The sequence below is a fragment of the Oxyura jamaicensis genome, chromosome 30, assembly GCF_011077185.1.
Source record: "Oxyura jamaicensis isolate SHBP4307 breed ruddy duck chromosome 30, BPBGC_Ojam_1.0, whole genome shotgun sequence".
Taxonomy (NCBI): Eukaryota; Metazoa; Chordata; class Aves; order Anseriformes; family Anatidae; genus Oxyura; species Oxyura jamaicensis.
Window position 1 is genome coordinate 91,394 of NC_048921.1, and position 20,163 is coordinate 111,556.

General features: G+C 58.5%; 2 protein-coding genes across 5 annotated transcripts; one reads left to right on the top strand and one right to left on the bottom strand.

Annotated features, from left to right (window-relative positions):
* Positions 1 to 614: 614 nt before the first annotated feature.
* On the top strand, positions 615 to 4,007 carry LOC118155461. Its single transcript, XM_035308742.1, has 6 exons — positions 615 to 1,431; positions 1,685 to 1,840; positions 2,356 to 2,457; positions 2,826 to 2,928; positions 3,099 to 3,158; positions 3,794 to 4,007. Exons 1-6 carry the CDS (start codon positions 934 to 936, stop codon positions 3,916 to 3,918), a joined length of 1,044 nt encoding a protein of 347 aa, XP_035164633.1. The 5' UTR covers positions 615 to 933; the 3' UTR covers positions 3,919 to 4,007.
* A 1,828-nt stretch (positions 4,008 to 5,835) lies between these two features.
* Positions 5,836 to 20,043, bottom strand: SLC44A2 (solute carrier family 44 member 2). Of its 4 annotated transcripts, none has more exons than XM_035308706.1 (22): positions 19,897 to 20,042; positions 16,558 to 16,606; positions 16,396 to 16,469; positions 16,201 to 16,285; positions 16,026 to 16,110; positions 15,772 to 15,894; positions 15,632 to 15,692; positions 15,217 to 15,340; positions 14,957 to 15,040; positions 14,526 to 14,638; positions 14,202 to 14,333; positions 13,845 to 13,944; positions 13,624 to 13,716; positions 13,281 to 13,365; positions 12,701 to 12,963; positions 12,538 to 12,632; positions 12,182 to 12,285; positions 11,707 to 11,780; positions 11,515 to 11,585; positions 11,276 to 11,364; positions 10,876 to 10,960; positions 5,836 to 8,777 (listed from the first exon to the last, which is right to left on the bottom strand). In XM_035308706.1, the coding sequence occupies exons 1-22, from the start codon at positions 19,928 to 19,930 to the stop codon at positions 8,671 to 8,673; spliced, it is 2,130 nt and encodes a 709-aa protein (XP_035164597.1). In that variant the 5' UTR covers positions 19,931 to 20,042; the 3' UTR covers positions 5,836 to 8,670. The 4 variants fall into 4 exon arrangements, with proteins under 4 accessions (XP_035164597.1, XP_035164596.1, XP_035164595.1 ...); XM_035308705.1 differs by lacking the exon at positions 19,897 to 20,042 and adding an exon at positions 18,434 to 18,473; XM_035308704.1 differs by lacking the exon at positions 5,836 to 8,777 and adding an exon at positions 9,077 to 10,469 and having other exon boundaries at positions 19,897 to 20,043.
* Between the last annotated feature and the right edge of the window lie 120 nt (positions 20,044 to 20,163).

The window sequence follows — 20,163 nt, forward strand, 5'->3', positions numbered from 1 at the left end:
TGCCCCACAGGGAACGTCATCTCTGCCCCACAGGGATGCCTGCCCCACGGGGAACGTCATCTCTGCCCTCTCCTGCTTGCCCAGCCAGGGCTCCCAGGGCACCCCAAGTGAGGGGGGCGGCAGGGCCAGGGCTGCAGGACAGCCTGGGGCCTGCGGGGCCTGTGCAGGCCATGGCGCTGTGGCAGAGTGTGCCCTGCTGACTGAGTGCTCTGTCCTTGCAGCGCTGCCCTGGCCATGTGGGAAGTAATGCTTTCCCAGGACCAGACTATGGAGAAGGTCCTGAAGGAGATACTTGACCTGCTCCAGGACCAGAAGCTGCACCAGCTCTTGGGCTCCAACAGCCAGGACACCTGCATCCATCACTTGGCGGTGAGCTACCGGACGAGGCCTTGCTTCTCTTCAGGGCCGCGTGTGTGCCTCTGCCCATCTACCCAGAAACTGGCAGCTCCTCCAGGACGTGCGTGCAGGAGGAGCAGGCAAAGAAAGGCTGCTGGGTGCTGCCAGGCACAGGGCTCTCAGGGGCCCTGCGGCCCTCCCCAGCCACAGCTGCCCCAGGACAGGCTGCCTGGCCCTGCTGCCCCTGGCCTGAGCCGCCGGGAGAGCCAGGAGCTGCACGGTGCCTGCAGCCTGCAGGCTCTGACAGTCTCTCGATGCTGTGCTCATTTCAGCTGCTGTCCCGCCCAGAAGCTGGACAAGAGGACTTGCATGCCCTGTGCCAACTCCAGAAGCTCTTGAAGCATCCCAGCCCAGCGCTGCACTCACTGGCGCTCAGCGTTCTCTACCCGCTGTCAGAGAGACCTGAAGTGGTGAGAAGGGCATAGTTATGTGAAGGCCGGTGGGCCTTTGTCCTGAAGGTATCATGGCCTACTCACGGCCAGCTGGGAGGTCTCTGCTCTGCCTGCAGCTCTGTGGCGCAGAAGAAATGATCAAGAAATGATCTGGCCATGGAGGGGCCCAGCGGCTCTCTGGGGAGCTTTCCATGCATGCAGGGTTACCAACCCGTGTACCTTTTGGGGCTGGTCCGAAAAAGGGACACACAGTCCTTGCTCAGCTGCCCTCCTTTTCCTACCCTTGCTCCCCTCACATACGCAATGGGTGCCCATGGCCATTGCCTGCCTGGTGGCTGCTTCCCAGTGCAAGTCTCCTGCTGCCTCTCCACGAGCAAGATGGGAGCCTGGTGCTCTGGCACCACAGGGTTTTGGCCAGGGTGGCCTTTCATTGTTTCACCACAAGGAAACTCTGTCCTTCATACAGGCAAGAAAGCTTCCAGTCCTGCTGCCAGGCATCATTCAGTGCCTGCACGATGCCAAGACTAACACCAAGACGAAGGCCCTGCTTCTCATCAGAAACGTGATGGAGCAAGTGCAGAGGAAGCAGGCCAGCTCCATCGCTCTGCAAGTGGCTGCAGATATCCTGCCACTGTTTGACGACGTAAGGCTGCTGCGGGACCTGAGCCCACAAATGGGCACTCTAATGACAGCTGCCCCCCGTGACGGAGACCTATTACGGTCCCTCTAGCGGGGCTGTGTCCTTTCGCTGTGGCTACAGATCTGGCCACAGCTCCTTTCAGCTGACTCTGATTCTGAAGTACCTCCTTTCACATCAGCCACCCTAACGCCCCTGACTGCTCACCGCGGGCAGGGAGCGCCTCTTGCTGAAGTCTTCCTCTCCTCCTCCCTACCAGGAGTGCAGCCAGGTGCAAGAGCTCTCCATCTGCCTCTACAAGAAAGTCATGCAGGTTGTGGTGTGGTTCCACAAGAGACAGATGAAGAAGGTCGTGCGGAGGGGCCTGCTCCCACTCTTCTTTTACATGAGTGACCAGACCCAGAGCGTGGCCAAGGTCCGTATGTCGTACCTGACTAGAGGGACTAGCATACTGACACCACAGGGGTTGCCTGGGCGTCCGGGGCCAGGGCTGAAGGCAATCGGGCACTTGGAACGTGTGTCCCCTTGGGGTGCAACCGCCTGTGTCACGGAGAATGGGGGCAGAGCTCTCCTCCTTCCTTATGCTGGGCCCATACAATATTTCCTTCTCCCCCCTCTGGGTGGAGAAAGGGAAGCAGGGTTCCCCTCCAGCGCTGCTCCCACCAGTCGGCCCTCCTCCTCCTCCAGTGCAGCCCCTAGGAAGGGTCCCTGAAGACCCAGTGCAGGCAGGGGCTCAGAAGCAGGGCACTGACGGTTCCCACACCTGTGCCCTTCAGCTGCTGGGCCCTGCCAAACGCACTTCACACTCGTCCCCCGCTGCATTATCCCACCATGGGCTGGGAAAGGCCTGCAGCCCTGCCAAGGGGTGGGGGCTGCCAGGTCCCCTTCCCTGGGCTGTGGTGCCATCTCTCAGCCTCTGCCGCTCTGCAGGCCTCCATGGAAGCCCTTGTCACCGCTGCAGAGTTCCTGAAGCGGAAAGATCTCAAGCACCTGGCCCAGACACAGCAGACCTGGAGGATCGCTGAGTGCTTGGTAAAGACAACGCCCTGCTCCCAGCTCGATAATCCTGCCCAACTTCCCCAGAGCACGCCGCCCATAGCCTCATCCTTGCTCCCTTCCCTCCAGCACAGGGCCCAGAGTGCTCCTCTGCAGGCCCCTCTCCCCTCCCCTGCAAGCTGAAGGAGCCCCTGGCCCACCTGGGTCTCCTCAGCAGCAGGACAGAGGGGGCTGAGCACCCCCGAGGCCCCTCGGCCAGCGGCTCTCTCCAAACCTCAGCCCCACGGGGCTCGCTCGTGGCTGGGAGATGGGAATGGCTTGAGGGGCAGGGGACTGTTGGCAGCAGGGGGGGTCTGTCCAGCTGGGCAGGGTCTGCAGGCCCCGTAACCTTCTTCTCTCTCCAGCTCGTGCAGGACAAGGGAATGGTGGAGGAATACCTGCAGCACAGCCTGCTGTACCTGCAGCACATTCAGGCCCCCTTGCGGGAGGCAGCCGTGAGGTTCATCGGTGAGTCACAGCCCCCGGGGTCCCTCTTTTGGCAGCTTTGGCAGCCCCAGCCGCTGCAGTGCCCGTAGAGTCCCCCGGACTGGGTCCCCAGGGGCCCTGTGCCGCCCCGTGCCCATGCAGGTGGGCCTGGGGGGCGCCTCGCAGGGTTCTGACAGGAGCTTTGTGCCTAGGCCTTGCCGCGCAGCACTGCAAGGACCAGAGCGAGAAGAACATTCAAAAGATCTGCAGCGGTGAGCGAGGGCAGCGGGGTGCGGGTCCACGACTGGTGGGGCAGGGGGCATTCGCCTTTCTCAGAGGGAAGGGAGAAAGTTTGTACGGCCACAAGCTCAGCTGGGGTCGAAGCTGGCGAGTACCGGGGTGGGTAAGAAAAAGGGCTTTTCTGGAGTATGTTAACAGCAGAACACTGCTGTCTACAACTTCCTTGTGACGGGAGCAGAGAGGGAGGTGCTGATCTCTTCTCTCTGCTGACCAGTGATAGGAGGCGAGGGAGTGGCTTAAAGCTGGGTATGGCGATGTTCAGATGGGATTTGGGGGAAAAGTTCCTCCCCGAGAGCGTGGTCAGGCATTGAAGCAGGCTCCCCAGGCAAGCAGGCATGGTGCCCAAGCTCGTGGGCGTTCAAGAAGCATTTGGACAAAGCTGTTAGATACGTGGTGTGAGTCCCGTGCTGCCCAGTGTGCAGTCAGGAGTTGGGCTCCCTGATCCCTTCCAGCACAGGACACTTAATGGTTCTCCGACTCTAACCCCTTGGTCCCTCCTTCTCTTCCTGGAGAGTGACAGGCGGGGGGGTGGCAGGGGCTGCAGGGGCTGCCCGCAGTCTCTGCACACAGGTGGGTTTCATTTCTGCTCCGTTTCTCTCCGTTGCAGCCCTCCAGCCCATGCAGTATGACGAGGAGCTCCGTGTTGTCTCTCTGGCGACTCAGACCGTCTTCATCCTGGGTTCAAGGGCGCAGCCGGCATCAAGATGGCGCCGGTGGGCGCTGTGCTGCTGACCCTCCTAAGCCAGGGAGGGACAGAAACCTTCAAACACTCATATTCAATTAAAACTCCAACAACACGTGCAGGGCCATGGTGTCCTTTGCACGACGTGCTGAGCATTCCAGCCTCTACTGGGGTGGGCAGCTGTGAGGGTTTTAGGTGGTGTGGTGGGGAATGGCTCCGGAGTGGTGACTTGCGGACAACGGACTCCACAACCCGTCGGATTGTAAAGTAGGGATGTTTATTCAGCGCTGGGCGGCACGGGGGTCGTCCCAAAAGCAACCGCTGGCCAAAGCTGGACCAGTGAGTGACGCTGCTGGTGCCTGTGTGACAGCGCATCTGAGAGGAAAACAACAACAACAACTACAACACCCACTATGCATCAGTCACGAGAAGAGTGAGCGAGAAGCAGTGAGAGAAGGAGCCCCGTAGCCAGCACGGTGAATGAAGAAGGAGGGAGACAAGGTGCTCGAGGTGCCAGAGCAGCAATTCCCCTGCAGCCCAGGGAAAAAGTGCTCCCAGCGGAAGCCTTTGGGTACACCTGAACTCCCTTGGGGGGAGTTTATGAAAAGAAAGTTGGGGGGTTGAGAAAATGCTAATTTAGTTAAATGGAAAATAAATATTAGCCACAAATATTGTTAAGAAAAAAGTAATTAATTTAACTAAAGGAAAAACTGTCAGCATTTGGAGGGAATAAAGAAAAAAAAAACAAGCAGAGGCCACGTGGAAGCACCCAGAGAGAGGAAAGAAATTACTCTCTACTTACCACTAACAAGTGGTGCTTAGCCCCGTCCCTGAAGCAGGGAGTCTATACATGTAGACAGCGTTTGGGAGGAGGACGGACGTTTTTCCCACCTTTTATCGCTTTGGTGGGCTCAGCTTTGGGGTCAGCTGTCCTGGTGATGTCCCCTGCCCATCACTTGCCCACCCCCAGCCTGCTGGCTCTTGGGGGTTCGGCAGGAGTCCTTATGCTGTGCCAGTATTGTGCAGCAATGGACACAAGGCTGGTGTGATACCAGTGCTGTTCCAGCACTGCACGGGCTGCTGCAGGGAAAGTTAACTCCATCCCAGCCAGACCCAGCACTTGTGGTTACGGGATTCTTGGGCAATAGCTTGTAACCATAAAAAAATAATAATAAAAAAAAAATCAAGCCCCAGACTCTGAAAAGAGGAAGCAGAAAGTTGAGCGTGCTTGAGCAAGCTTTACCCCTTTTTACCGTTTACCCTTTTTTACCTTTTTTTAAAAATAAATAAATAAATAAAAAATGGGGTGAAAGCCAGCAGTTTCTGTTACCCCCCCCAGTCACGCTCTGTGTTTTCTCCCGCTGTTCCATAGCACGGGGCAGAAGGCAGGCAAAGCGCTGCGGACTGGTGCCTTCTTTCATCAGGAGCTGATTTTCGAGGGGTCTGTGCTGGAGAGGAGCCAATGCTCAGGAGACTGCTGCCTGTTCATGGGGGAAAAAACCCGGTAGATCCCGCAGCGGGATCACTCACACCCAAAACTGCTTTCTTGCAGCCTGCCCGATCAGTCCAGGGCCCCGTGCCCTGCACCACCTCTCCGAGGCACTCGATTGAAGCTGGTGCTTGGTGTGAACCACTTGGTCCAGCGGGAGCATCCCCACCGACACGGTTCCCAGCTTCAGCGAGGTTGGGCGTGTTTCCTGCTTTCCCATCACTCGGGTTTTGCCAGGCCTCTCTCCAGAAAAAGGTCCAGGCTTTGCCTCTTTGAAAAACTGGAAGTTTTACAGACTTTGAGTGAGGCGAACGTACCGATTGTTCCATTTCTGAGCAGAGGCCTGACTGAGCAAGGGGTCGGACGCTGGGGTGCCCAGAGGTCCCTTCCACCCTCAACCCCTTTCTGAGTCGCCGCGGAGAACGCGACAAAGTTTTTGCCATCACGTCAGAACCCGAAATGAGCCGCGTGGTGGAAGTGAGGTCCAAATAGGCACTTTATTTCTGGTTGGAATGCTGACATCAACACAACCGCCGCACGTGACATCGGAAACGTGCGTACGTTCCAGCTGGAGGTGTGTGCTTGCGTAGGGGCCCCGGTGCACAGCAGCTGCACTTAATGCCTCAGAGAAACACGTTTAAAAGGAAAGGGAGTGTAGGACATCAGCCCTGCAGCTTTTAAGCAGGGCCCTGGGATGATTCGGGGAATAACAAGGAGCATGCGTGGATCACAGGGGCAAAAGGAGCATCTCGCAAGACAGAAGAGAGCGCAATTATTCCTAAAGATGTTTTTAAATACGTGGCTTAGGCATAGGAGGTGCCCTCCCAGGTGCAGGCATCAGCCCGCGCTTGCAGAAAGAAACAGTGGAAGTCATCAAGCGAAGCCTTTCTGGACGCTAAAACCCTGCTGTGGCGTGAATACCATTTCCTCAGCAGGAAATAAATCGGATCCCCAAATTCTGCCCCTTGAATCCCAAGTTCACACAACACAGCGGAGCCAGCCCCACGTCCCAAGCAAAGAGCACCTCTTGCTACATTAACAAGTCTTTTTCAACCTTCGTATTTTCAGACCTAACAATCCGTGGCGTATGTTGATGCAAATAAATGTCGGTTACTGATGGTCCTGTTACCTTGGACAGCATTTCCACAACCAAAGCATGAAAAGTTAACAGCTGACGTCTAGGAGCAAGCCGTGAATTTGCCCTCTATACATAAACTTCAAACAGAAACAAAAAAACAAAAGGAAAAACACAACTCAAAACCTATGCAAGGATGCCAAAGGAAAGGAGAAAAAGTAATTCAGGACCAGAATCATGCCCCAGAAATTATTTTCTCATGGCTGCTACAGCAGCTGTAAAATTAATACATTCCTATGATTGCTCCCACTTATCTACTGACCGCCTATCCTGAACTGAGAGGACGATTCTCCTCTTTAATGCCTTATTTATTTATTTTTTAAAGCTTTGCCCCCGAGTTAGCATCACCTCAGCACACGACTGTTTCAACACCTGTCCCTGCAGCGGTACGGGAAGGGATCGCAGCGACGGCTGGAGAACTGAAACCACCGGGAAACGGCTAAAACCAAAATATAGAACCCCCCCCCCCCCCCAAAGCTGTTAATAGTGCAAATAGAAAACATCTCTTGTATCTTACAAAAATACTACAGGGCTCTAAAGATTACTGAGAAATACGTATAAAAGAAGCAGAATATGCCCTTGGGCGCGAGTTACAGTTACACGTGGCTAACCAAATTTAAACCGCTGTAATAAAGAAGTTTTGCAATTTTTAAGAGAAGGAGGTGCCTGCAACCCCACAAACCTCCTGCTGCCCGCCCTGTGCTTCGGGAGCTGTTTAAGTTCTCCACCTCACACCTCAGCGAATGTATTTTAAAGCAGAATAAAGCGCAATCAGGTAAAATCCGTGGAGGTGACCACACCTGGGCAAAGCCTCCTCGGAATTGGCACACGTGGCTCCTGCAGTTGCCATTCACAGCAGCAGGGCCGTGTAGCTCCGGTGACCTGCTCAGAGGAAGCTTCGGTATTTTATTTGTGTTTTAATGCTCCGAGGCAGCGATATTTAACCTCCTTCAATCTATTTCTCAAAAACCTCCCTTGTTTTTCTGATGGAAGCTGCTAGAGGTCTGCACCTTCCGATTAGAAAAAGCAGCTAGCTAAAAGTCCAGAAAACCCCGTGGTGTCTCAGGACATAAGGCAACCTGTTTGGCATTTGGTTTGCTTAAAATTACCTAATGTAAACCTAAAAAAAAAAAAAAAAAAGATATATATGTATATATATACACACACACTACTCCTTTACCATGCCCACGGGTGGGGGGGGGGGGGGTCTTCCTAGATCATCACACAGGCAAAGCACCACTGGTTAATTTTGTTGGCGTGTTAGGGACACTTTGCTGCCACGTTTTGGAAACCATAACGCAGGATTTGTTCAGAGGATGGGGTGGGAGCTGTCAGCCCTTTCATCGCGATGAAATAACCGCACAGAGTACGCCCATCTGGCCCAGTCCGTGGCCCCCTCGGAGAGCTGGGCCCCTTCAACCCGGGATTTCCTTCCACCTTCACACATGGTTAAAAGAGCAATAACGAGCTTATTTCATAAAGTGATTACTTCTCTAATCTGCACCCACCAAAACCCCAAAGCAGAACCCTAAAGCGTCTTCGAAAGACAGCAAGAGAAGCGAGGCTGTTTCTGCACGTTTCGGCTCTCCAGGTGGGAACCAACAATTTCAACCAAATATTTTTTTAGGGGGGGGGTGGGCTGCAAATCTGCAGCAAGCCAGAGAGCTGCTTAAAGCCACCACCAGGGCAGCTGCTTGGCTCGGCGGTCACTGCAACGCCTGGGTTTGTCCAGGCGCTACGAGGCAGCCGAGCACGGCTGCCCTGAACGTGACGGCGTCGTCGGATTTCTCATTTACTTTAAAAAACTCACTTTGCTGTTGGCTCGATGCCCCTAAAGACCGGACTTCACCTCGTGCTCGTGCCAGAGCCGGTCCCACGCTGCTTTTATCAGCGCCAGCAGGTTCTGGCCAGAAACGTCCCAACGTGGGACGGGCAGGGGCTGAGCCGTGCCAAGTTCTGCAGCCCCGGCAATTAGCGCCGGATCGTTAAGGATCACCCAGTCCCCTCTGAAATGAGCCCTTCCCCGCTGCTCTGCGCTGAGCCTTGCTGGTGGTTTGGGTGCATCGAGACAGCATTTTCTCCTGGGACAAGCAGTGCTGAGCGCCGGGTGCAACCCCGCAACCTTGCTCCCGGCGCGGGAAGGGAAAAAACGGAGGAGCGGGGAGGACGCGGCGGGCTCTACGCCTCCGGCTGGCCCTTGTTCGTCTTCTTCAGCAGCTTCTTCAGGTCGGGAGACATGAAGTACGGCTTCTCGGCCGAGCCGTCGTTTCGCTCCAGGTCTTCCACTGCAACGAGAAACCCCCCCGCGCAGCAGCGGGGGCCACAGACAGGGGTTGGCACGGCCCGGGGCACGGAGCTTAAAGGCAGCGAGATGGCAGAGGAGAGCTGTGCCACCCGGCTGAGGAATATTCCTTTGGGGCGCTCCCGTGGAAATCAAGGTCTTTCAGCTCATCGTGGGGAGAGGGGATTTTCCCTCCGCTGCACCTAAAGGCTCCTGGCACGCGAAGCGTCACAGCTGCTCCTTGTTTTAAAGGGAGTGCCGTGCTCTGAAAACTTCCTGATTGTTACTTGGAAGAAAGCAAAGGTTTGATTTTTTTTTTCCCTTGGGAAAGTTTAACAGTGAAGGAGCTGCGAGGAGAGGTCACCCCGGAGTGCTGCCTCCACCACCCTCCCTGCTCCTCCTGTGTCCCGAATTGCTTGGGCCACAAGCGCAAAGTGATTTTTGCTCCTTCTGCATCCCGAATTGCTCCGGCCGTGAGCACAAAGGGATTTTGCTCAGCGTTGCTCGCCCAGCGCACAACGCCCTCGCCAGCACGCGACGCGCACGCAGTAATTAGGTGCATTCCCAGCACTGAGCGCACCGGTTGGCCTCGGCGCCAAACAGCTGCTCTAGCGAGAAAGTCACAACCACAACAACAGAAAAAACAAACCACAAAGCACCAGCGTCAGAGCTGAGCAAAAAGAGCTCTGGGGTGTTTTGTAAGGGGCGACGCCGGGATGGGAATCCAAGCATCAACACCGCGCCTTTGTCCTGCTGGAGATGGCGCTCCGTCTGCTCGGGGTTCCTACCATGAGCTGCGGGATGGTGTGCAGGGTGAGTCGCCAAGGACGGCGTTCCTTAAGCCTTGCTCACCCTTGGGGCATCAAGAGAAAACAAGGAGAGGACCCAGCCGTCACGAAGCCAACGTGGTCCTGCAGCTCCTCCACCCACACATCAGCCAAACCACCGGCCAAAGCAGCTCTGGAGCAAGCAGAGCTCGTACAGCACCGGGCAAGCCTCCGCCTAGAGGCTCAACCTCCACGCCACCAGCAGGAGGACCCAAAATCTTCGTTAAACGCAGGAGGCTGCGAGTAAAAGCCTCAGCAGGTTGCAAGCACGGCCAGCTGCTCCTTTTAACCTCCCTACAACAACAACAGCGGGGGGGGTTCACCCACGAGAAGGGCGTGCTCTGCTTCACACCCGACACCTTGCAGGAACTGAAAGCGAAACGTCCGCCACCACGCACGGGGATCATCCTCGGGTGTGCTGACCCGCTTGGCACAGGGCGAGGAGCGGGGGCACCGCTTTTCTGCCACCCCAGGAGTGAACCCGGCCGCGCACCGGCACCGGGCACGCACGGCTCAACAGCTCCTGGCCACACGTGCCCGGCCGTGCAGGAGCCCGGATTAACTCCAGATTTGTTCCTTCCATACAAGAATATTCATTATTGGGCGGGGAGATGGGGTTGGTACAGCAGGGAGAAGCCAGCACACCTCCGGCCGGGAGGACCTGGAGGACATCCAGCTGGGAGCTCTGCACCAACCGCGGCCGCAGGAGAAGGCTGCTGGGGCCACGCAGCCACCCCGGGGCCAGCCCTAGCCTTGGCTATCGGTGCTTTTGGAAGGCTCTAGGGTCCCCTTCAGCAGGATGGCACTCAGCTCGGGGGACATGTAGTAAGGCCTCTCGGGAGATCCATCGTTCCTCTCCAGATCTTCACCTTTTCACAACCCCAGGAAGAAGCAGCCAGGATGGGGAGAGGGGAACAAAACAGTGGGAGAGGCCAGGGAAGGGCAGAGCAGAGGTGAGAGGAGGAGAAGAGCGAGGAGAGACATGAGGAGGGGAGGAAAACAAAAGGGAAAACAAAAAAAAAAAAAAAGGAAAATTGAAGTTAGTAGCAGCTAGGTTCCCCCACAACCAAAGCACCGAAACAGAGAGAGACCCAGAGACAGGCTGTGGGCTTCCAGGTGGAGGGGAGAGTAGAGGCTGGTAGGAAGGCAGGTGGAAGGTGGGGAAGGAAAGAGTGGGAGAAAACCCTACGGAGAGGCCAGGGGAGCAAACCCCGGGGTCCAGATGGCTCTGGGGCAGAGGGAGGTTCTGCTGCCCAGCGGGAGGAGGACACTTACAGAAGCAGAGGAAGAGGGTGTCCACGCACATGCCATAGACGCTGAAGAACCCGTGGGCAATGAGGTAGGAGCCCACAATCACCGTCTGAAAGCGAAACACTGGGGTTAGGTGGAACCTGGCAAAGAGGAGAGAATCCCAAATTCCCTGGGGGGGGGGGCCGCACAGAAAGGAACAGGGAACAAAAGGCGTCTGCAGCAAGGGTGGACGGAGCCAGCCCGGATGGCAAGACGCCTCCTCGCCAGCAGCCGAAACAAAGGCTCATTTCAGTGGGGATGGAAAAAAAGCCTTCACAAAGCAGCTCTGCAGAGACGGCCAGCGGAGCAGCATTTTTAAGGCATTCTTGCTAAGGATTTCTTCTGGTCACATCTAAATTCCCCAGCAGAGCAGAAAGCGGCTCACCAGAATAGGAACCCAGTAGTAATTCAGGGGCGGCGCGGTGTCTTGGACCAGCTTGATGCGCTGGGTGAAGAAAAAGAAGGCGAGGATTCCTGGAAAACCAAAATCACACAAATGGCTGCAGGACCCTGGGCAGAACGAGGGGGTTCGGGGAAGGCTCCCCTTCCCAAAAAAACAGGGTTTGGGAAGGCTCAGGGTGCAGCAAATGCCCCAAGGAAAGGCTTACGTTGGCCAATACTTACCAACACTGCCCACAATGAGGAGTTTGCCGAGGAAGAAGAGGAAATCGGTGACTTTATCTAAGACGGCCACCCTGGGAACGAGAGAGAGGTGAGCGCCCGCTCGCAGCGGACATTTGGCTGCCTCTTTGACAGCAGGAGGGGCTTGGACACCGGGAACTCGCTCTCAGGCCATGCTTTCGAGCAAGACCTCACCTAATGATGTTCCTCATCAGCAGGAAGAAGGCGTTCCTGGCGGAGGTGCAGAAGTTGGTGCCATAAACAGCAATCTAGGAGGGGTCACGGAAACGGGAGCAGAGAGGTGAGGAACAGCATTGGGCAGGATTCAGCCCAGAGAAGAGGCCACGATTCAGCCCATCTCTTGAGAAGAATTCTCAGCCAGCTGGAGAAATCCCAAATCTAGGAGAGCTTTTTCCTCCACCGGCAGGTCAAGCATCAGCACCCGAATTGGGCCAAAAGCCAAATCCCCCCCACCCTGGGGTCTCTGAAAAGGCAACACAGCGAATGTTGAGGCTTTCCAGCAAAACAGCTAGAAAATGCTGAAAAGCTTTGTTTTCCCACAAAATTGAGAGGCACGGGTCTCAACAGCCTCCCACAGACAGCCCCACTCATGTCAAGGCCCCCCCATAGCCAACAACCCCTTGGGCACCCGAGACCGGCAGACCCTTACCATGATGTAGGCGTTTCTGTTGAGGAACTTGATAAATTTTTCCAGGCACCAGAAGCAGCACTTCAGGCAGCTCAAGAGGAACTTGGCAAACTTGTTATCCGCAGCTGGAGGAACACCACGGGACGGGAGGGTGAACCCAGAGGCCCTCTGCAAGCCTCAAGGTGCCCACGTCCCAGTCCCAGCCTCTGGGTCCATCTGGTCCAACCCCTGCTCAAGCAGGGTGTCCACGACCACTTCCAGACATCTGGAGCACCTCGAGGGAGCATCCCCAAGGAGGGAGACGTCCCCCATGGGCTCTGGTACCGCAGGGACACCAGCCGTGCCCACCTACTCATTTCCCAGCCCCGTTTCGGTACCTTTCAGCCTGTGGTCCAGGTACTCCAGGATGACCCTGATGACTTGGACGATGGCGAGGATCAGCGACCCAAAGGCGAGCGAGCCGGTGTGGTACCTGGGGAAACCGCTCCGGTTAGACATGGAAAACCCCGAGAAGCTCGCGGTGCTCCTCGAGGGACGTACCGGAGCGCGCGGCCGAAGGCGGAGAAGAGGGGGAAGGCGGGCATGTCGTCAGGCTTCTTGAAGGCCCAGTAGTACGAGGCGAAGGCGCCTGCCAGCGTCACCTGCCCCAGCGCGATCACGAAGTTGGCAAGCCAGAAGAACATGAAGACGTTGAAGAACTGGAGGATGATGAGGTACTTGTGGTACGCCGTCTCTCCCCCGTAGAACGCAAAGAGGCACTGGGCGTCGGGGCACAGCTTGGTGACGTTGGACGTGTTGAATTTCTGGGGGAGGCAGAAGAATTTTAGGCACCGCGAGGCGGACCGACAACATCCCGTGGTCAACCCAAAGCCACGCTGGCTTCCAGGAGACTTGATCCTGCTCAATGTTTCGCACGTTTGCTCACATCAAAAAGCAAGCTTTGCACACACAACAGCTTAAAGAAAAATAACAGCACGATGCAAATGAGTTCAGAAGTGTGGGATTTCGCTTGCAAGAGCCTGCAGGCTTGAATGACCACCGAAGTATTTTTTGTGTAAGAAACAACCTTTTCTTTCACGGGTAAAGCATAGCAGTGGAATGAATTTCCTGACGTCCTCACCTCTGGGCTGCAGGTCTGCCCAGAAAACTGGCACGCCGACTCGTTGAACACCTTATAGACCGCCTCGTTGGAGGTGGAGAGGAAGCTGCAGCACGGCAGTTAAGGAGACACGACTTCACAAAAACCCAAGCCTGGATCCTCAGCACGCCCAACTCAGCTTTGCTCTTGCCAATCTTCTGCTTCCCTACGTTGGGTTTTGTTTCTTTTAACCCAGAGGCCGCAGCTGGCGGCTTTGCTAGCGGATGCATCCCTGACTCTGGAACGAGTCCTGGAGGACTTCTAGTGTCTCCATGGCTTCCTTCCCCTGGAGCCAACGCGCAGGAAAAGGAAGGAGAAAGGATACACGGCTGTGCTGGCCCAGTAGGCGATGCAGAGGCACAGCAGGAAGAAGGTGCACAGCGGAAACAGCAGCGACATCATGACGTGGCCAACAGCCCTGCCGAGGACGGGGGAAGGCGGTTAGAACCCATGGAAGTCCTCGTGAAGATGGGGACACCCCGTTGTCCCCTCCCTTCGCAACGGGTGACCACAGCCACCTCCGCCCGGGGACACAGTGGCCCGTACCTGCTGGCCTCCTTGATGAGCGCGATGGCGATGAGGATCCTCTTGCGGAGGAAGATGAGCAGCAGGATGATGATCACCTCCACCACGCACAGGATGATCACTGGAAGGGAGAAGGGGAGCCCCGTCAGCGCATGGGCACCGTCCACCCTCACCTTCCCAATCCACCACGGCGCCCAGCACTCCCCGAGGGACGTCCAGCACGGCCTTCATGCGCTCCATCCCGTGGCGTCGAGCACAGCCGCCCTCCGTAGCCCAGCTTTTCGGAGAGGGCCACCAAGAGGCCAAGAAGGCCCTGAAGTCTCCGTGCTCTCCCCTCCCGAGCACGTTCTCCGTGTCCGCAGGAGGACAGGGACTCACTGAACGCCAGCCACGTCTGCCGCAGGTGGAGGTAGACGCGCAGGTCAGTCTGAAACCCGAGGTCCTTCAGGGAGACGTCGGAACCAGCTTCCCCCTTCAGCTTGGCGTACTCCATGTAACAGTGGAAGATTCCTGGGGTGGAAAGCAGAAAATCGTCGTACTGGCACTCAACAGCAGAGAGCGGGGTGCTGCTCAACCCCGCCAATATTTGGGTCCAAGGACTCTGCCTGGGGGGGTTCCACATGCAAAAAAAAAAAAAGATAGGGAAAAGAAAACAGGGAGGGCACGGAGAAGGCTCCCGACCGCCTCCCGGACATCGCTCACCATAGCCCAGCACCAGGATCACCAGCACGATCATCACCCAGACCATGATCCCGGCCAGGAAGCGGAGCAGGACAATGAAGATCAAGCTGGCCACCATTGCGATCACCAGGCCTCTGCGGGAGGAAGAAGGCAGCCTCAGAAATGGGAACTCCCCATGACAGAGGGTGACTGGGGTGGGGGCGACACGCTCTGACACGCTCCAAAACACCCCGTGCCACTTCCCACTCCTGTGGACCTCTGTGGTCTGGGAAGGGGACAGCTCGGTCCTTCAGGACCTGCTTTACTTCAGCCTCTACACCCACTGCCACCCTTCTGCTGTCTGGTTTGAATGGAAATTATGTGAAAGTCAGGAAAAGGCAGAAAACGGTGGGGGAATTCCTGAGCTTTGCCCCTCGGGAGCAGGTGCCACGCGGGCGCCAGCCTCTGCTCACATTATGATCCAGTACCAGGAGACCGTGTAGTCCTCAAAGATCTTCATGGCCAGCTGCCTCATCTCCAGGACCACGTTTGCTTTTCTGGAACGCAAAAAAAAAATAATGATAAAAATAAGAAAATAAAAGCAAAAGGCAGGGGAGAGCCTCAGTGTCCACTCTGCCTGCGGCGGTGCAGACAAAAACCTCAGGGTTTGCTCCCCACGAAGCGGCGATAACGCAGCAGCCTCGTCGCTGCTCCCGTGTCTGCCGGCACCCACCTGGCCCCCTCGAGCAGCTCGGTGACGTTCCTGCGGCCCCCGCGCCCGTCGTCGTAGGTGGTCTCGTTCCCCACCATGATGACGCCCTTCTTGGCCTGGATGGCCGGGAGGCAGCGGCGGGCCACTGCAAAAGAGGGGGCTCAGCAGATGCCCCCCCCCCCCATGGGACACCCCCAAACGCGCTCGCCCACTGGTGACCCCAGGGATGGTGCTGCTCCTGCTCCAGCATCCCGAGGAAACAAACCCCCAGCAGCACTCATAAACCCACCCAAACCTCCCCCAAAAACCCCAACGGGCGGCTTGGATCCCAAAAAGAGCCCAGACAAAGCGAGCACGGGCGCTTCCCCAGCCGTAACGAGCGGGGTCCCATTTGTTAATCAGTTAACGGCAGCTCGTTAGCCACCTCCAAACATACGTGGGGTGCTGGGGATGAGCATGGCCGGGCACTCCTTGTCCTTCAGCACCTCGATGGGAGCCTGGATGGGGACAGCAAGGGGAAGGTGAAGTCCCGGGGTCGGGATGGGACAAAGCCCCGCTCGGCGCAGCCCCGCGCACCTTGCTCAGGTCCCCGAATTCGGGCACGCAGAACTGCTTGTAGTACTGCAGGTCGGCGGGCACGCGGGAGCTGTAGGCACCCAGGTAGGTCATGTACCGGTCCGGACATTTGCTCACGCAGATCTAGGAACATGGAGAGGAGGAGGTGGGGAAGTGCACCAGGAATGCCGCAAACCCTTTTATTTTTGGCGTTTTTCTCTTTTTTAAAGAAGCCCAGCACCGGAGAGCTGCACCGGTAGAGCATCCAGAAGTACCTGAGTGGTCGGGCACTGAAACTCCAGCAGCACCAGCGGGCTGGCACACTTCACGATGTCGAAGTAGAAGAGGAAAGGCTTGTCCCTGCGAAGAAAACGGCTCAAGATGCCACCCCGAGGACGTCGCGACGCCAGCGAGCAGCACACGAGCAGGGAGGGCCAGGGGGGCACCTACTTGTTGGCCGTTCCCTGATGACCGCAGAACTGCCCGCGGCTGTCGGTGGGGTAGATCACCTTCCGCGGGTCCCCGTGCGTCCACGCTGGGCGGTGGGGATAAAACGGGGCAGTTTGGTTACCTCCGGCCCCAGCCCCGCCTCTGTTTTATCCGAGGAGCTCGTGGCCCCTCGGACCCACCCGGGACCAGACGTACCCACAACGCCCACCACGACATAGCCCACGATGGCGAGGACCAGGAGGATGCAGCAGGCCACATCGGTGCAGCCCCTGTGGCCGGGAAGAGAAGCGGGGACGTGAGCACGGCCGCCGGCCCCAGCAGGGGGCTGCGGGGGGCAGGGGGGGGGGCTGCTCTTACCTGTCGTAGATGGGACCTTTGAACTTCGGGTCATATTTCTGCGGCGTCCCTGTGGGGATGGAGAACAAACCGGCTCAGTTGGAAAAACCACTGGGGAGGAGGAGTTTTCCCTTCGCTTCCCGCCGCCTCCCCACGGAGGCAGCGAAACCTCCGCGCCCTTGGGAACACGATGCTGCCACCGAGACCTGGGGGGGTAGGGCAGGGGGGGGAACAGCCAAAGGACTCCCCCATCCCGTTCCCATTGCTGCTGGAAAAGTTCCAGCCCACCCTTTAGGTTTGTTTTCCCCTCCTTGTGACAACGATGCACCAAAACCCAACACGGACACGAGCAAAGCAGGAGCGGTCCCCGTGCAGACCGGGGAGCCCCAATTTCCACCCGCCCCCCCCCCCCCCCCCCCATCCAGTTTTTAAACAAAAGGCCTGGGAGAACCAGGAGCAGGAGGAAAACAATCTCCAGCTGCCATTTCCCTCCTTCAGCGCTTCTGTTTTCCAGGCGTGGAAACAATTATCCCCTTGGAGAGCGAGTTTCCCCACGGCATTCTCCGAAATCGTCCCCCCTGCTCCTGCAGCCTGCGCCCTCCGCTCCTGCCCGGCAGCCCGGTGGTTAAGCCGCGCTCCTTCGCCCCTCGTTATTTTTAGGGTGGGAATTCAGCCAGCGAGGCCGGTTTCGGTGTGGGAGCGGCCGGGAGCTGGGACACGTCTGCTTTGAGGCAGTTCTGGGGTGCTGAGAGCAGCCCTGTACCAGGACAAGTCGGTTTTGGGGTGCCCGGAGCAGCCCCATAGAGGGACAAGTCAATTTTGGGGAGCCCGGGGCAGCCCCATACCAGGACAAATCAATTTTGGAGTGCCCAGAGCAGCCCCATACCAGGACAAGTCAATTTTGGGGAGCCCAGAGCAGCCCCATAAAGGGACAAGTCAATTTTGGGGAGCCCGGGGCAGCCCCATACCAAGACAAGTCAATTTTGGGGTGCCCAGAGCAGCCCCATACCAGGACAAGTCAGTTTTGGGGAGCCCGGGGCAACCCCAGACCAGGAAACATCACTTTGGGGGGGCCTGGAGTGCCTGCTACTGGGGAGAAGTCTGATTCAAGGCACTTTTGGGGTGCCTGGAGCAGCCCCACACAGGGAACACATCTGTTTTGGGGTGCTGGAAGCAGCCCCGTGCTGCACACATTGGTTTTGGGGAGCTTGGAGCAGCCCCGCAGCACACACATTGGTTTTGGGGTGCCCGGAGCAGCCCCGCACCACGCGTATTGGTTTTGGGGTGCTTGGAGCAACCCCGTGCTGCACACACCCATTTTGGGGTGCCCAGAACAGCCTCACTCCAGACACACATCGGTTTTGGGGTGCCCAGAGCAGCCCTACGCCGCACACATCGCTTTCGGGGTGCTTGGAGCAGCCCCACACCATGCACATTGGTTTTGGGGTGCCCAGAGCAGCCCCACACCCATCGGTTTCGGGGTTCCCAGGGAGCTGCGCCCCCACGGAGCGACCCCACCACATCCCGGGGGGCTCCCAGCCCTTTTTGGGGGCGCTGCGCCCCAAAACACCAATGGGGGGGGGTTCGACCCTTGCACGGCGCCCCTCCATGCCCTCGGCGCCACCGCCCCATAAACAGCAGATCCACCCGGCTGCCCTCGTTAGCCATTAACCGCCGCGCTAACGAAGGCCTCGGTGTTAACGAACCCTCCCGGCCGCCTCGCAGGCAGGAAGCGCCGCGAACCAAAGCGGGGCCAGGCTCTCACTCTGCCTTATCTCGGCCTCACCAACTTCCTGCACCCCACTCCGTGGTCCGCCGAGGATCCTCCGGCACGGGGTCAGGGGGGCGGCGAGCCCCGTGCCCCCCCCCCCAACCCCGACGCCCCCCCAACCCTTACCGTGCTTGCCGTAGTAGTTCTCCTCCTCCTGGTCCCCCATCCCTTCGCCCCAAACAGCCCCTGCGCGCTCAGCCCTGGGCGTGCCGGCCTGCCAGGAACCTCAGCAGCGAGCAGCCGGCCGTGCAAACACGCCGTTAAAGGCGCAGCTGCTTCATCCCCTCCTCATCCTCGCCCCCGCAGCTGCTTCATCCCCTCCTCATCCTCGCCCCGGCGCCCACCACCCCGTGGCGGGCACCACCCTCCGTCCGCCGGCGGCGTGGCGCGGTGACCGCAGCCGGCTTTGGTTTTGTTTTTCATCCCGGGGGTTTGCTATATTTAGGGGTCTAAATAAATATTTAGGGGCGTAAATAAATATTTTGGGTGTATAAATAAATACTTCGGGTGTATAAATAAAGAAGCGTGGCGCTGGGCGGCTCCGCGGAGGGTTGGGGACGGTGGCGCCGCGGTGTCCCCGCGGCTCATAGGCTGCCGGTGATGTCAGGGAGCCGGGCTGGGCACCCCCGGATGCGTGGTGGGAACAAAAGAGGAGCACGGAGGGGACCGGGACGCGTGGCCCCGCTGTGCCCCCCAGCCCCTGGGGACGCCGGGACCCCCGGGTGGGTGTCAGAGGCCGGTGGCACCGTGTCGGCGCGCCCAGGTCCGGTTGGTGGCACGCGGGGTGCCAGCAGCGGTGCCCCACCCTGGGACCGTCGCCGTCTCACCGTGCACGATTCGCCCCCCCAAAAAAAACTCGGTGGTCCCCAAAGCTGGGGGGACCCCAAAACCGGCAGTCCCCAAACTCGGGGCTCACCGAACCCGGTGACAACCCCCCCCCTTCAAAGCCGGCGACCCCCGAACTGGGTGGTCCCAAAACTTCACAATCTGCAAACTCGGTGGTCCCCAAAACCAGCAGTCCCCAAACCACCGGCCCCAAAAACCCAAAATCTCCAAACGGGGGGGTCCCCAAATGGAGTGGTCCCCAAACGGGGTGGCCCCCACACTCGGTGCTGACCGTACCCCCCAAAAAAACTCAGTGCTCCCCAAACCTGGAGCCCCCCAAGCCCAGCAGTCCCCAAACCTGGTGGTCCCCAAACTTGGTGCCCCCCAAACCCAGCAGCCCCCACACTCGGTGGCAACCGTACCCCCCCCAAAATAAAAAAACCTCAGTGCTCCCCAAACCCAGCAGCCCCCACGTGTGGCAGTCACCAAACCCAGTGCCCCCCCAAAAAATTTGGCGCTCCCAAAACTTGGTGACCCCCAAAACCTGGTGGTCCCCTCACCCTGGTGGTCCCCAGCCCCCCGCTGCCCCCCCCCCCCAGCAGCCCACCCCGGGGACCCCAGGCAGGTTGCTGCCGGGGAGGGGACCCCCATAACGGATCGGAAACCGGGGGGGACCCCCTCCCCAGGAGACAACCGAAGGGGGGGGGGTCCCGGGGTTCCCAAGGGTTCCGGGGGTCCCGGGGGTCCCCTCGCCGCCCCGGTACCGTAAGCGCCGTCCGGGTCCTTCCTCTCCCCCATGGCGGGGGCTCGGGGATGCTCCGGGTCCCCCCCCCCCCCCGCCGCCGGTCCGGCCCCCCCCGGGGGGTTGCGCCGGCGGCTCCGAGCAACGGGGGGGGGGGCGGGGGCGCGCCGTTACCGTGGCCACGCCCCCGTGACCACGCCCCCTCCACTTAGCCCCGCCCCCTACCCCCCAATTCATCCCCCCCCCCTTCTGCCTATCACGGTTGGGCTCGGTGCTGGGGGGGGGGGGG

What these genes read in the sequence shown, in the direction of transcription:
- SLC44A2 (XM_035308703.1), bottom strand. Translation starts at nt 18,473, where the DNA reads ATGGGGGACCAGGAGGAGGAGAACTACTACGGCAAGCACG. An exon ending in GCCTTCGGCCGCGCGCTCCG is followed by an intron (nt 12,633 to 12,700) that starts GTACGTCCCTCG and finishes CGGTTTCCCCAG; the next exon opens with GTACCACACCGGCTCGCTCG. An exon ending in CCTCATTGTGGGCAGTGTTG is followed by an intron (nt 11,365 to 11,514) that starts GTAAGTATTGGC and finishes TTGGTTTTCCAG; the next exon opens with GAATCCTCGCCTTCTTTTTC.
- LOC118155461 (XM_035308742.1), top strand. Translation starts at nt 934, where the DNA reads ATGATCTGGCCATGGAGGGGCCCAGCGGCTCTCTGGGGAGCTTTCCAT. An exon ending in TCCTGCCACTGTTTGACGAC is followed by an intron (nt 1,432 to 1,684) that starts GTAAGGCTGCTG and finishes CCTCCCTACCAG; the next exon opens with GAGTGCAGCCAGGTGCAAGA. An exon ending in CATTCAAAAGATCTGCAGCG is followed by an intron (nt 3,159 to 3,793) that starts GTGAGCGAGGGC and finishes TCTCCGTTGCAG; the next exon opens with CCCTCCAGCCCATGCAGTAT.